Raw genomic sequence first — 14,048 nt, forward strand, 5'->3', positions numbered from 1 at the left:
AATTTTTTTAGGAGGGGATGAGCAAATAAATTTTGATAAAAAATTTACCATGCTTATGATAACTTTAAAATATCTCCAAGATTTCACAGCATTCGGTTCTGTAATTCCTGATTAAATCAATAAAATAAATTGACGCATTCATTAATTTTTTTGAGTCACCCTGTATATGCAAATACAAAAAATATGAATGGAGTGATATATCACAAGTACAGACTCATCATATTCTGTACATTTTAGATAGGATTTATTCGGCAAACTTTTGAGCTGACGTCATCAAGTTTTTGGAGGGGATAACCAAATATATTTTGACTAAAGATTTATGATGCCCTTTAGAACCTTAAAACATCTGCAACATTTCAAAATATTCGGGTTAGCAGATTCAAAATTAAATTGCAAAATGTTGTTTTATAATTTTGATTTTTTTTCCAAAAGTCTGGACGTTTCGGGTAAAAACTCAATTCGGAGTCGTAAACTACATGTTTAGGACTATATTATTTTATACAATTTAAAACCCATTTACTATGTACAATTTTGAAGTGACGTCATCACATTAGTGGTGGGGATGATTAGACAAATTTTGCTCAGCGTTTCACCATCTACATGATATTCCTAATATAACTACAAAATTTCACAACAATCGGTCTAGTACTTTCGGAGATTATCTGTCTAATAAAAATCCGGGACGGCAAACAGACGGATAGACGGACAGACGGACAGACGGACAGACGGACAGACAGACAGACGGACAGACGGACTGACAGACAGACGGAAATGGGAGACCTATTTCTTCGTCTTCTAGGGGTCATGAAAGATCGAGAAAACGTAAAAGTAGAGAGTCGGCCGACGGACTCGATTACAATACTTCCTTTGCTTACGCTCGGTAAGTAAAAAGCTATAAACAACAATCAAATAAATTTACAGATTACTACTTTAGTGATAAAACAATTAAGACAGTCCATTAAGTTTTATAGGAACAGGTCACCTGATTCAATGAATTCACCTTCAAAACGAGCAACGTAGCAAAAAATGTTTCAATAAAAGTTCCTTGGAATGTTAGTAAACAAAAATCTTTTCTATAAATGACCGTTAGCTTCTATTATTAACTAATTTAGTTTAGTTTGGTCTTACAATGACAACCTTGTATCACTGTAACGCGAGTGCAATTTGCAGTAAAAAAAACATCGACAAAGAAACAGTAATCCGATTTAGAAAATGGTGCAGTGACCAAAAATTGCCACATTTGAGTGAGGAACAACTACTTCTGTTCCTGTCATATACAACAAATATGGAGCAAGCACAAAACACAATTCTGAAATATTTCCAGTGCAAGAGCAAAACACCTGAACTTTTCACCAAATTGGACTTGGATGCCGAAGACATACAAGAAGCGAGGACCGTCTAGTAGTAATTTTCAACATGATAAACTATAATCTAGTTTTTTTATATTTTTTGTAGTGACATAGCTGTGATTCCTGAAAGAACGCCAGACAATAGAGTTGTGGCATGTGGTAAATTAAGAAACACGTCTTATTCTCGTTTCCACTTGGATCAGCTCATAAAATTATGTTGTATGGCTTTAGAATGTTTCCTCTATGACGGTCCTGTGGACGGAGTAATAGTAGTAGTCGATATGAAAGGCATCGGACTTCTACATTTGACAAAATTAAGGTTAAATGCTTTGCAAAAATTTTTCTACTTTATCCAAGAATGTGTACCTTTCAAAATCGAGGAAGTTCATGTTCTGAACACTGTAAATTTTATCGACAAAGTTATTGCCATATTGAAACCGTTCTTGGGAAAAGAACTATATGATGTGGTACGTAACTGTCATTACTTTTAGTGGTTTCTTTTTGAATACTTTTTTTAGATCAAGTTTTATCCGAATGGCCTAAACTCTGAAGACATTTTTGGAAGTTTACCCAAATCTTGCTTGCCTAAAGACTACACAGGAACTTTATCGACTCTCAGTGTTCTGGCAGAAGAGACGTACCAAAAAATGTCAAAGCTAAACTTGGTTTATGCCCAACTGGAAGAACAAATAAAGTGCTACAAGGAAATAAAAAATACATAGTAAAAATCAGATTTTTACAGATCCATTAAGTGCACCAATTTATTTATAATAACTTATTAGTTTTTCCTCAGACTCGAAAAATACTTTCAATTCCTTAAATTGCTGTATCGTGTTTTCGTTTAATTCTAGACTGCTAGGCAAGTCTCCGCCATAATCCTTGGGTAAGAAACTTGCTGGAATGTGTTCTTTCTGAAATTGTGTTATATCGGTATCAGCTGGATATGATTTTAACTAAAACTTGCAAAATAAGCGAAAACAATAATATTTGGTTGTTATGTACTCACCATTGCCATTAGTTCGCTTTTTATGAACATCCTAGCTATGGATAAAATTTTGTCAAAAATGTAGTTACTGTTGATAATATGTATCATTTTTATTTTGAGGGGCATCCCTTCTTGTAGAAATTCTAGAAACGTTTTCGCAGCTCCGATTTTAAAACGGGTGAGATGCATGAAACCTACCTGAAAAATAAACTTATTTAAAATATGTACGTTGACGATGTTATAAGAGCTTTAGTTTCGAGAAAATCTACACTACTAGTTATACAGTTTTTGTAAGAAAACTCTAGTAAAAAAAATAAAATACTTACGCCTTTCATGTCGATGATCACCACGAGCTCACTTGGAGGATTTGTTCTTTGGCTGATATCTAGTAACATAAAAGCTAGCTTCATGGAAAGCAGCCAGTCAAAATTCTGGTAATTTGGGTCGTTGATTTTGAAAAAGTGAATGACCGTGTTGTTGCTCATCCTTTTGGGGATGCTAATGCAGCTTCTGTAAAACAAAATGTTTATTATATGTAGTTAATTCGCTTTAAATTTACAACTACGGAAGCAATACTTTTGATTTTGTTATAAATATTCCAATTTTCGAATTAGGACTAATATAAAAGCTATAAAATATCAACTAGAATTGAATTATTTATTGCCTTCAAAAAACTCAGGACGTTAACCCAAACAAAACAGCATTAAAGAATTATTATGCTTGGAAATGCATTATTTCTTAACATTCAAAAATATGGCGGTATTTTTTAAATGCTTCGATAGAATGTCTCAAATGACGATTAATATAATTTTGTGTCACATTGGACGATTTCAAAGTAATTATTTTCGGAGACCAAGTAAGCAACCGAATATACTGTTACGTGGACGGGTATTTAAAATCGGCGTGGGTTAAACTCAACAAACTATTTTTTCTCAATAACTCAAATTTACACTACTGATTACACAGTGATAATGTACAAAATAAATTCCGGCTCGATTCGTTAACTGCATAATCGGTCCCGACGGTGGTCTCTATTTAAATCCATACATTTCTCTAGCGGGATCGCGAACACCGCTTCTAGGGTTTTCTGGATCCCGCAATCGAGACTTCCGATAACCAGCTTCAGACTTGTCTTTATGCGAACGCCACCCATCATCGCCGCACATACTAGAAAACCCATAGACCTCGTACCGGGGCGGTGTATAGGTTTATTTCGTAACACTGCTCCCTCCTTAGTTCTGATCGTCTCGATCAGAAACATCAACGGTGTCACGTCTTTGGCCCTCGTCGAATTCTATAAACGACATCGTTGATTCTCCTCACGACAGTATAGGGACCTTCCCAGTCTGGTAACAACTTCGGGCAACGACCATGTTTTCATTCTGTCATTCGCGACCCGGATCTTGTGGCGTACCGTTTCGTGAACGCTCAGTAGTTTCCCCTTCAAGTCATCGACGTAATCTATGACCTCCTTTGGTTCTTCACTCGGAGAACCGAACAATACGTCACAAGGTAGACGACGTTCTCTTCCGAAAACTATGCACGCCGGTGTCTGACCCGTCATGTACGTCATTGACAGCGGATCGATAAGCCAGATATCGATCCCAATCTTTCTGATCTTCGGCCACCACCTTCGAAAGATGTTCTTCCATGGTACGATTGAACCGTTCTACCATTCCATCTGACTGCGGGTGCAACGGCGTAGTCCGTGTTTTCCGTATCCCTAGTACTTCAGTAACCCTTTGGAATAGGTTTGACTCGAAGTTTCTGCCTTGTCCTATTGGAGTTCCATTGGAACCCCAAACCTGGTGATCCAATTGTCAATCAGCGTTGTTGCAACCGTCGTGGCTTCTTGATTCCGTATGGCATAAGCTTCGGGCCATTTGCTGAAGTAATCGCTGACGACGACCATTATGTACTTATTCGGGTTTTCGGTCACCGGGAAAGGACCTGCTATGTCCACTGCAATTCTTTCGAACGGGGAGCCGAGGTTGTATTGTCGTACATTTTGCACCAGTTCTTGACATCTTGTCGGCACTGGACCCAATAGAATCTCTCCCTGACTTTAGAAAGCGTCTTGTCGATTCCAAAATGAGCACCAGAACCGCCGTTATGCATTTCTCGAAATACTTCCTTGGTTCTAGTGGCCGAAACCACCAACTGCATGGTGGTATGTTTCCCATCCGGACTCTACCAAGCTCGCTTAACCAATCCGTTCTCGACACGCAGGGAGTTCCACTGAGTCCATAACGCTTTGAAAGAGCGTGACTTGTCTGATATTTCCGACCAAACTGATCGTTCTACCCCATTTGAGCACCGGCCCAATATCCACGTCCTCCTCTTAGTCGTTTCTAATCTGGTCTGTAGTCCATTCTTCATCTTCGATGACTGCTGTTCTTGCACAGTTGGACCCCGTCACAGTCTTCTCGACAAAGAGTCTGCATTATTGTGGAGCTCACCAGCCCTGTCTTGAATTTTGAAGTGATACTGTTGGAGTCGTTTAAGCCATCTAGACACTTGTCCTTCAGGATTCTTCATCTAAAGGAGCTATGTGAGGGCTAGATGATCGGTTCAAAAATTCGCGTCCAGAAAGATACAACAGAAGTGCTCAAGAGCTCTGACAATTGCCAACAACTCCTTCTTCGTAGCACAGTAATTCTTTTCGGGTTTGGAAAGTACGCTGCTAAAGTACTCGATGGCTTTTTCTTCCTTGTCCGGCACCTGTGACAATACAGCGCCTACTTTGAAGGCTGCCTCACATTCAGCAATCCAATTAAACTGAGACTTCAAATACGTCAGCCTCTGCAATGGAACAGCAATATCGGCAAACCCGATGACAAATCTTCTGTAGTACGTGCCCAATCCTACTAAGAAACTCCGGACTTCGTGCTTATCTTGTGGTCTTGGCCTATCGCGAATTGCCCTGATTTTCGTTCTGGTAGTCTCGATCCCGTTTGCCGAAACAGTATGCCCCAGAAATTCGACTTCTTTTTGGAAGAGGAGTAGCTGGGGCGTTACAAAGTCCAAAAGGCATTACGATAAATTGGTACAAGCCGCTTCCGGCAGAAAAAGCGGTCTTTTCCTTATCAACTGGATGCATACAAACTTGCCAATAGCCACTGTTGAGATCCAATTTGGAGAACCAGGCGGATCCTGATAATGTTGTGAGCATGTCATCAATTCGTGGAAGAAGGTAACTGTCCTTTTTGGTTATATCGTTTAGTTTTCCTGTAATCTACGCAGAATCGCGTCCACCCTTTTTTTGTGACTAGCACTACAGGCAAAGACCATGGACTGTTTGACTCCTCAATAATGCCTTCGTCCGGCATTTTCCGTACCATTTCCTCGACTTCCTCTTGTTTCGCCAAAGGTAGTCTTCACGGGGCTTGACGGATCGGTTGAGCGTTTCTAGTGTTTATCCGATGTTCTACTATGTTTGTGCCCCCAGATGCAAACGTTCCACTGTGTTCCTGTAAAAACTCTCTTGCGACTTTCCGCTTATGTTCGGTTCAAGCTCTAGGGCAGGAATTTCTAAGTTTCTTTTCATTCCTTCATGACTATTACCAGAAAGATCTTCGTTGCGATGAAAAATCTTTGTGACTGGTTCACAGACGGCAAGAACGTCCCCACTTTTGATGTGCATGACTTTGGGGAAAACATTTGCGACGCGTACTGGTACGTCGCAATCGGTATTAATTAAACCACTCGCAATCATGAGATTTTTCATGGGGGTGTGCGGTTGTTGAATAATGCTTAGGGCAATTCCGGGTTTGACTTCTGCTCTGAGTGGGACAATTGTTTCTGCATTCCCTCTAACTTTCACATTCTGGCATGGATTCAATACTGTGCTGATTCAGACACAGTACTGAATCTCTTCATTTACAAGACGTAGGACTTTCTCTGCTGGATCAACGGTCAATCCATGGCAACTAATCAAATCAATTTCCAAAATAAAGCCGTCTTCAATGTTAGCCACGAGAGCCCGATGTTTTATCTTCAGCTGACCAATGCAGATTTCTACCTCTACTTCACCCATGATTGGTGGTTGACTCTCCAGTCACGGTCTACAATCTGACTGTGTGTCGTGTTCTTCATCCATTTGTTGTGACAGTTTTTCCAGTATCTGCTTTATTCCGTCGTTTTCTTCTATCTCTAGTTCTACCACTTTAACTTTGTGGCAGGTTGTTGAAGAATTGTACGCCGCCTCCACTTCCAGCGCACGAATTAAGGCCTCCGATAATGTCTGATACCTTGATAGTTGTAGGACCTTCTTAACCTCAACGTCGCGAATCCCATTCAGGAAGATTTCTGTCGCAAGTCTATCTTGAAAAGTTGGTGGTGCGTTGGAGTATGCAAGACGTACGAGTCTGTTGACATCTGCATCAAATTCTTAACGAGATTCTCCAACTTTCTGGATTATTGTCTTCGCTTGGGCTGCAAAAATCTGTCTCAGATGTTCATCCCCAAATCGAAGCTCCAGAGTAGCAGTTAGGGCACTGTATCTGTTTCTGCCTTCTTCGGAGAGAGTTTGGAGTATCTCCATCACTGCACCTCACAAAGCTATTACGAATACTGACGCTTTTTGTTCTTCTTCCCAGGAATTTGCCGTCGCTGCTGCTTCGAACTGCTTCTTGTATGATGACCAAGGCATCTGACTATCATTATACGAACCAGATGTTGATGCATTTTTAATTATTTTTCAAATTTCTTCATTTTACTCTCCGTTCGATCTTCCATAGTTTTTATTCGATCTTCCATTTTGTTTCCCATTCGATCTTCTATACATGACACTGATTTTTCTAACTCACTCTTCAACTGATGCTCCATTGAGATCATATTTTGTCCTACAATATTTCCCATATTTTTCAAATTTGTTTTTACGACCTTCGTTTTCTTTGATTACTTCTATTTCATTATTGTTTGGAATTTCTTAGTCAGACTTGTGATTATGTCATCTTTTTGCTTCTCTATTTTTGCGTCCATCATTTGTCCAATCTTGAGTCCATTTTTTCGCCCATTTCATTGTTTCTTGCGTCCATCTTCTCGTTCATTTCCTTGTTTCTTGCGTCCATCTTTTCGTCCATTTCTTTGTTCCTTGTGTCCATTTGCTCTTCATTGTTTTCCATTTTTGCGTTCATTTGTTCGCCTCTTGCATCCATTTTTTCCATTCTCGCGCCCATTTCTTCTTTCATTTCTTTATTTCTTGCGTCCTTCTGTGCGAGCACAGCCATCATCTGCTTTACTTGTCTCTCCATTTTCGCAGCGTGAACTCTCGTCTCGTTAGGCATAAAAAAACCTGTTATTAATCTCAAATTTCACTTCCGGCACCAGTGTTACGTTGAACGGGTGAATAAAATCGGCGTGGGTTAAACTCAACAAATTATTTCACGATAACTCCAATTTACACGTCTGATTATTTCACAGCGATTATGTACAAAACAATTCTAGCGCAACTTGACTATTCTCTCGTGGACTGGATTTACTGAATAATCATCGTTCCCGACGGTGCCCCTATTTAAACCTATACGTGCCTCTCGATCGATTCGGAACGCCGCTTCGAGGGTTTTCTAAGACCATCATGACATCCGCTTCCCGGCTTTCCTTACATACATACATACTAGAAGACCCATAGACGTCGTACAGGGGCAGCATATGGATTTATTTCGTAACAATATGTATACTGAAACATACGTCATGACAGACTTTTGCTGGCATCTATCATTTATTTTTTATGACTACGTACTTACTTTGTATACAAAATAATGTATTAACCAATTTATTTAATTTATTTTATCGGTTATGCAATTACTTAGTTTCAATAAACATTGTGTTACAATGTATATGCGTTGAAATATGATTCACGTTAACATAAAAATGACTCCATAAATCTTTTAGAAAACCGCGTTTGTATGCAAGTGCATGTGTTACCTACGTTACTAAATTCTTTGTAAATAAATTTAGTTGTCTTTCTGTGTGGGTAAACAAGATCAACATTTTTGATAAACTGTAAGTGGTCACGATTTAATTCTACAACGTAATGTTGAATGTACTCCTACTACCATTTGTTATTTCCTTACCTAGATTTAACGCAATTTGAATTTTAACTTACATTATGTGTAAATTGTTCAACGTCACGTGTGGCGCCATTTGACTCTCAGTCGCTTTTGTTAAGACGGTTCTATAAATTATTACAAACATTTAAGGATTTAAGGATTTAAGGAAGTCCATGTATGTACGCAACTTTTCAAAAATTTAGTTCCTTTGCAATTGTACGAAAGTTTGCAATCCTTGATGTGAGTGATTTTGAATGTTTCCTACATTCCATGACCTTGCGACAAGTGCTGTAATTATCTTACTACATTTCTCATAATCAAGATTACAGGTCGATAAATCGCTTGTTTGTAAATTACATACAATTTTTACGGAAATTCGGAAAACTATTATTCAAATTTCAGATCGTAAACATTTATCGTGTGAGTTTAATAACTTGGCCAACTCAAGGATACAAAATTCTCAACATTTAAGTACACAGAAAAATAATTTTTTTTTGCACATTTGTTTGATATCAACCGCCATCAGTGTCGTATAATTTATTTACTAAATTATTTATTTCGTTTTATAGTTAAAAAAATGCATACAATTTTTCCACTCTTTTAAAAACGTTAATTTGAATATTTTGCTCATTTAGTATGCACAGACTTTATTAACCTGAAATTATATAAAAACTGCGTTCTAAGTGGTAGTAAATGTGTTTATCTCTGTCAAGAACTCGTTTTTACCACATATCACGATTTTATATTAAAAATATTGTTGTTATTAAACACATAGTTACTTGTCAGGTAAGAAAATTTCCTGTTAAATGAACAAAATAATTCATTTGAAAAAATGCAATGTCGTTAATTGTTCTGAAATATAAGTCTGAGTATTTAGAGGACAAACAAGTTAAATATCCATGCTCCGGTAAAAAGGAAACAAGAAAACGGACAAATAAGTGTTGATAACAACAATCTAAATCACCAAAATTTCCATCGGTTAAAAACGTGGAAACAACTTGCTTAAAAACATCATTAAAATCAACTTTTTTCTTAGCACAAAAACATAAAATTTACGTCAGGTAATATCGAAAGCGCAATAAAAGAGACTATCAAAGACCCATATATTTTTAAAGGTTTTTAAATAGTGTTTCAAAAAATAAAAAACTAAGCACATTTGTGCAGAATTTACGATTTTTTTTTTATGAGAAATCATAAGACTCATCACATTTTCGTTAGGATCTATTTGGCAACATTTTGAGATTACGTCATCAATTTCTTCAGAGCAATAAACAAATATATTTTGATAAACATTTGCCATGCTTACGATCACTTTAAAGCAAGATTTCAAAGCTTTCGGTTTTGCAGGTTCAAAATTAAATTGCAAAATGTTGTTACACAGTTCTGATTTTTTTTCAAAAATCTGTAAGTCTCTGATAAAACTCAACACGGATTCATAAACAACACATGTAGGAATATATTTTTAAACATTTTAAAACCTATTTAGTATGTACAATTTTGCGGTGACATTGTTGGTTGGGATGCTTAGACAAAAATTGGTTAGTGTGTTATCGTCTACATGATATACATAAAACATATATAAAATTTTACAACAATCGGTCTGGTAGTTTTGAAGATTATCTATCTAACAAAAATCGACACAGACGGTGGACAGACAGACAGACAGACAAACAGACAGACGGAAACAAGAGTCCTATATTTTCGTACTTTAGGGGTCATGGTGGACTCGATTACTATACTGGGTGTCTGGAAAATGGCGGATTAACTCTTCAGTACGTTATGTACGGGGGTTTCGGGAATCCCAAAAAAATTATCAAAAAATTCTTTATGATGTAGATTACGCAAAAGAGTTAATGTTATAAAAGTAAAATTCGCAACACTGCACGCACCTAATGCGTGATTTCTTAGTAACTATGGTGACTGATATCCACCTTTTATTTTTTTTTTTTAGGACAATAACCATAATAACCAATAGTCATTAATCGTTGTGCATTATTTTTAATACAACAATATGTTATTTTTCATTATTAAATAAAGCAAAAAAAATATTTAAAAGACATTTATAAATTATAAACAAAAACAAAACCAACAAAAAAAATCCATTAAAGCATAACCATCTAAACACTAAAGAAGATGTTCAAAATTCCTGTCTTGTGCGCATAAGTAACCTCGCAATGTTTCCAAATTTTAATCATTTTTTGTTAAAGAAAAGAGAGGGGGGGTGGGCGGAGCTAGTACTTGCTAAGATAAAACTGACCATGGCAAATCACATACCCTCTAAGAAAAGAGAGGGTTGGTGGGCGGGGCTAGTAGTTGCTAAGATAAAACTGACCATGGCAAATCACATACCCTCTAAGAAAAGAGAGGGTGGGTGGGTGGGGCTAGTACTTGCTAAGATAAAACTGACCATGGCAAAGATTGTTGTTTCAAATTTTTCAAAAAAAAAAACGGGGTCCCAAAATTAACTCAAAAACAGGTCAAGTTAGAATTTTCCAAAAATAGAACACCAAAGTCCCCTAAAATTGTTTTAAATAATTTACAAAAAAAATCTCCATGGGCTCCCAAAATAATACACCATGGGTGCCCAAGAGTCTCCCGAATTAAAAAAAAAAACACTGCGGCACTCAAGACTTTTTCAAATTCATAAAAAATAAAACACTAGAAACTCCAAAGACTTTTTCAAGTTCATCCAGCAACAAAACCCCATAATTCCTCTAAAAATTTGAGTTTGAATTGAAATTAGAACGGCCAATTTCACGTTTTTTCAAAATTTCGTTGTTGGTCCAACTTTTTAGAAAATTTTTAAAATTCTATTGTGAGAATTTTATTTTTTTTATATGATAACCCCTAAAAATTAAAAAAAAGGTATGTGTATAGTAAAAGTAGGTAAATTATTCGGATTTTTCAACTACAAAATTTTGTGATGATGACGTCATGAACATTCTAGCAAGGACACTTACATCAATTTGGATATAATAGGTGGAGTGTAATACTTACAAAGACAGTGTTGATTTAAAATATAAAACACATCTCCTCATTCATTAATTTTTTGAGTCATTCTGTATAAGAAGTTCTGAATAGAGTGTCACCCACAGTAACCATACACTTCCAAATATCAATCGATTGTTAACTATCGAGGACTAGATTTTGCATCGACACAAACGCATTTTTCCATAAAACCATGAACTCAGAACAGGAAGCGGAAATGGACGACGGTCACAGTTATTTACTATTTTTTCTGCTTGTTTGAGACTTGGCCTCAAATCTTGAATGCACAAAAATACTTGTTAGCATTTTGTATTTAAAGAAAACACAAAATGTTCCTCATACAAAAAAAAATGGTCCAGTCATTTACACAGTACATTCCACAATTTCAACTTTTTCGAAAAATTAGAAAAATAAAAATATTATATTACGAGTATTATAATATTTTAGTTTGAAGTAGAATTTCTGATCTAGTCACCTAAGAATTTGTTGACAAAACAAATTTGGCCGAAAAGTAGGTCGTAACTTGACACAGAAATGAAAAGAAAGTACAATTTAGGTTATAACATCATACAAAAGTTTAAGAGACTACCTACTTAATTTAGTAATAATTTAATTCTCAAATTTTCTGAAACAACACGAATTAAATAATAAGAAAATATAATTATAATATAGGTACAAAATCAAGGCAGACTCATAAACTACAAGCATAGTAATATATTGTCTCATAAATAAATAATAAAAACGGACACAGACGACAGATATGCGGAAACGGAGATCACATTTTTCGTACGTTTTATAAAAAACTTGGCAAAATTTTGTGACGACGTCATCAGTTGTCTACGTACAAAACGGTTATATGATTTAAAATATTTATTGAAAATTCTGAATTGTAGCACTTTAAGGCTAAAACTTATAAAAAACAAAAACTCACACTACTCTTGAGGCCTTCTGTAATTCTTCGTTGTTTATATCCCGACCAGTGAACATCTCAGGTGCACCACTTTTAAGTTTAAAGTACGCTTTTATAGTTCTTTGCGTATCCTTAATGACATTCTGGCAAGACAAAAGAAACAGAGCAATCATTTCTTCGGGAATTTCAGGAAACTTGGTTTCTGACAGCCACTTTTTAATCTCATTGATGGCATCCTGGGTGGTCCTTCCCTCATCGATGATGGTTTGTGCTTTGAACCCGTATTCAACCGGCATTTTAACAATCACCTCAAAAATACAATCTAATAAAATTTCAATTACTTATTCAAAATGTTTGTTGATTAAAGTATCTCACCTGGTGATCCTCACCCAACTGGTTTAAAAGTGGGTATAACAAAGTGCTGACTTCGCTCCAAAACAATACACACTCAACAAGGTTATGCTTTTATTAGCATTTTTAATTAAAATGCGAACAATTGCGTTGACTACACTTTTTTGAGTAGCTTCGTTCGACATGAAGTTACAAAATGAATAATGGTAAGAGGTGGATGTCGCTACAATGCACTGATTACGACCGCTTAATTGCTTTCATTGACTTAAGTAAAGAAATCGCTGACTGAAGTTATATCTGTTACGAAATGCAATAAGTGCGAAAGCGTTTTGTTGTTAAATACTGAAGAAATGATTTGCTAATAATGTGGAGTAGGATAGTGCAGTTTATGTAAAGCAGTTCTTTTTTTTTAATCTACAAGGTCAAGAAAGAAGTGATAATGAATTCTAGACGATTGCTTTCGGAGCGTTAACACGTGGTTGTTTTTTTTTTTTTTTTCTTTTCGAAAAATGAACGGTGTTTTATACACGTTTGCTTTGAGTTACTGATACGATAATGATGATAGTAGTTTAAGGTTGAACTAAAAACTAATGATTAAGCTGTCGTTGTTGGTTGCTCAAACAGGAAAAGCACTTAAATTTTTATTTTCTTGGCATATCAGTGGCATAAATACCACGGAACGTTAATTTATTTTCTTAATCAGGGGACGAGTTATTCAACTCCGTGGTATATTGTATAATTGCCGAAACTACTGAATTGATTGTACATCAGGAGTGAGTGTAAATGGACGGTGCTGTTCACTTTTTGCTACGAAATTAATTAAATTATTATTAGTTAATTGTACTTAACCTACGAAAGAAAAATACATTTTGATAATACATAGTCCTACACATGCAGTTTAAGTTTTTACCCGAAACGTCCAGATTTTTGGAAAAAAATGTCAAAATTATGAAGCAACATTAATTTTGCAATTTAATTTTGAAACTGCAAAACCGAATGCTTTGAAATCTTACAGATGGTTTACAGTTATGATAAGCATGATCAATTTTTGATCATAATGTATTTGCTCATCCCCCCTAAAAAATCGATGACATCAGCTCAAAAGTTTGCCGAAAAATCCTACCTAAAATGTACAAAATACGATGAGTCTGTATGTGTGATTTATCATTCTATCCATACTTTTTGGATTTGCACATACAGAGTGCCTCAAAAAAATTAACGAATGCGTGAATTTATTTTACTGATTTAATCAGGACTGCAAAACCGAATTTTTTGAAATCTTGGAGATGTTTTAAAGTTATCATAAGCATGGTAAATTTTTGATCAAAATGTATTTGTTCATCCCCCCTAGAAATTGATGACGTCACCTCAAAATATTGCTGAATATACCCTATCTTAAATGTACAAAATAT

General features: G+C 36.0%; 2 protein-coding genes across 3 annotated transcripts; one reads left to right on the forward strand and one right to left on the reverse strand.

Moving 5' to 3' along the window:
* Positions 1–1,097: 1,097 nt before the first annotated feature.
* LOC135138801 (alpha-tocopherol transfer protein-like) lies at positions 1,098–2,077 on the forward strand. Its single transcript, XM_064068821.1, has 3 exons — positions 1,098–1,401; positions 1,456–1,816; positions 1,868–2,077. The coding sequence occupies exons 1-3, from the start codon at positions 1,130–1,132 to the stop codon at positions 2,069–2,071; spliced, it is 837 nt and encodes a 278-aa protein (XP_063924891.1). The 5' UTR covers positions 1,098–1,129; the 3' UTR covers positions 2,072–2,077.
* On the reverse strand, positions 2,072–12,989 carry LOC135138802 (alpha-tocopherol transfer protein-like). Of its 2 annotated transcripts, none has more exons than XM_064068823.1 (5): positions 12,661–12,989; positions 12,307–12,593; positions 2,661–2,844; positions 2,356–2,532; positions 2,072–2,302 (listed from the first exon to the last, which is right to left on the reverse strand). In XM_064068823.1, exons 2-5 carry the CDS (start codon positions 12,579–12,581, stop codon positions 2,111–2,113), a joined length of 828 nt encoding a protein of 275 aa, XP_063924893.1. In that variant the 5' UTR covers positions 12,582–12,593; positions 12,661–12,989; the 3' UTR covers positions 2,072–2,110. The 2 variants fall into 2 exon arrangements, with proteins under 2 accessions (XP_063924893.1, XP_063924892.1); XM_064068822.1 differs by having other exon boundaries at positions 12,307–12,607; positions 12,661–12,988.
* Positions 12,990–14,048: the final 1,059 nt, after the last annotated feature.

This window comes from Zophobas morio, unplaced genomic scaffold, assembly GCF_036711695.1.
Source record: "Zophobas morio isolate AGI-343-1 ecotype UQ-CSIRO unplaced genomic scaffold, CSIRO_AGI_Zmor_V1 ptg000030l, whole genome shotgun sequence".
Lineage (NCBI taxonomy): Eukaryota > Metazoa > Arthropoda > Insecta > Coleoptera > Tenebrionidae > Zophobas > Zophobas morio.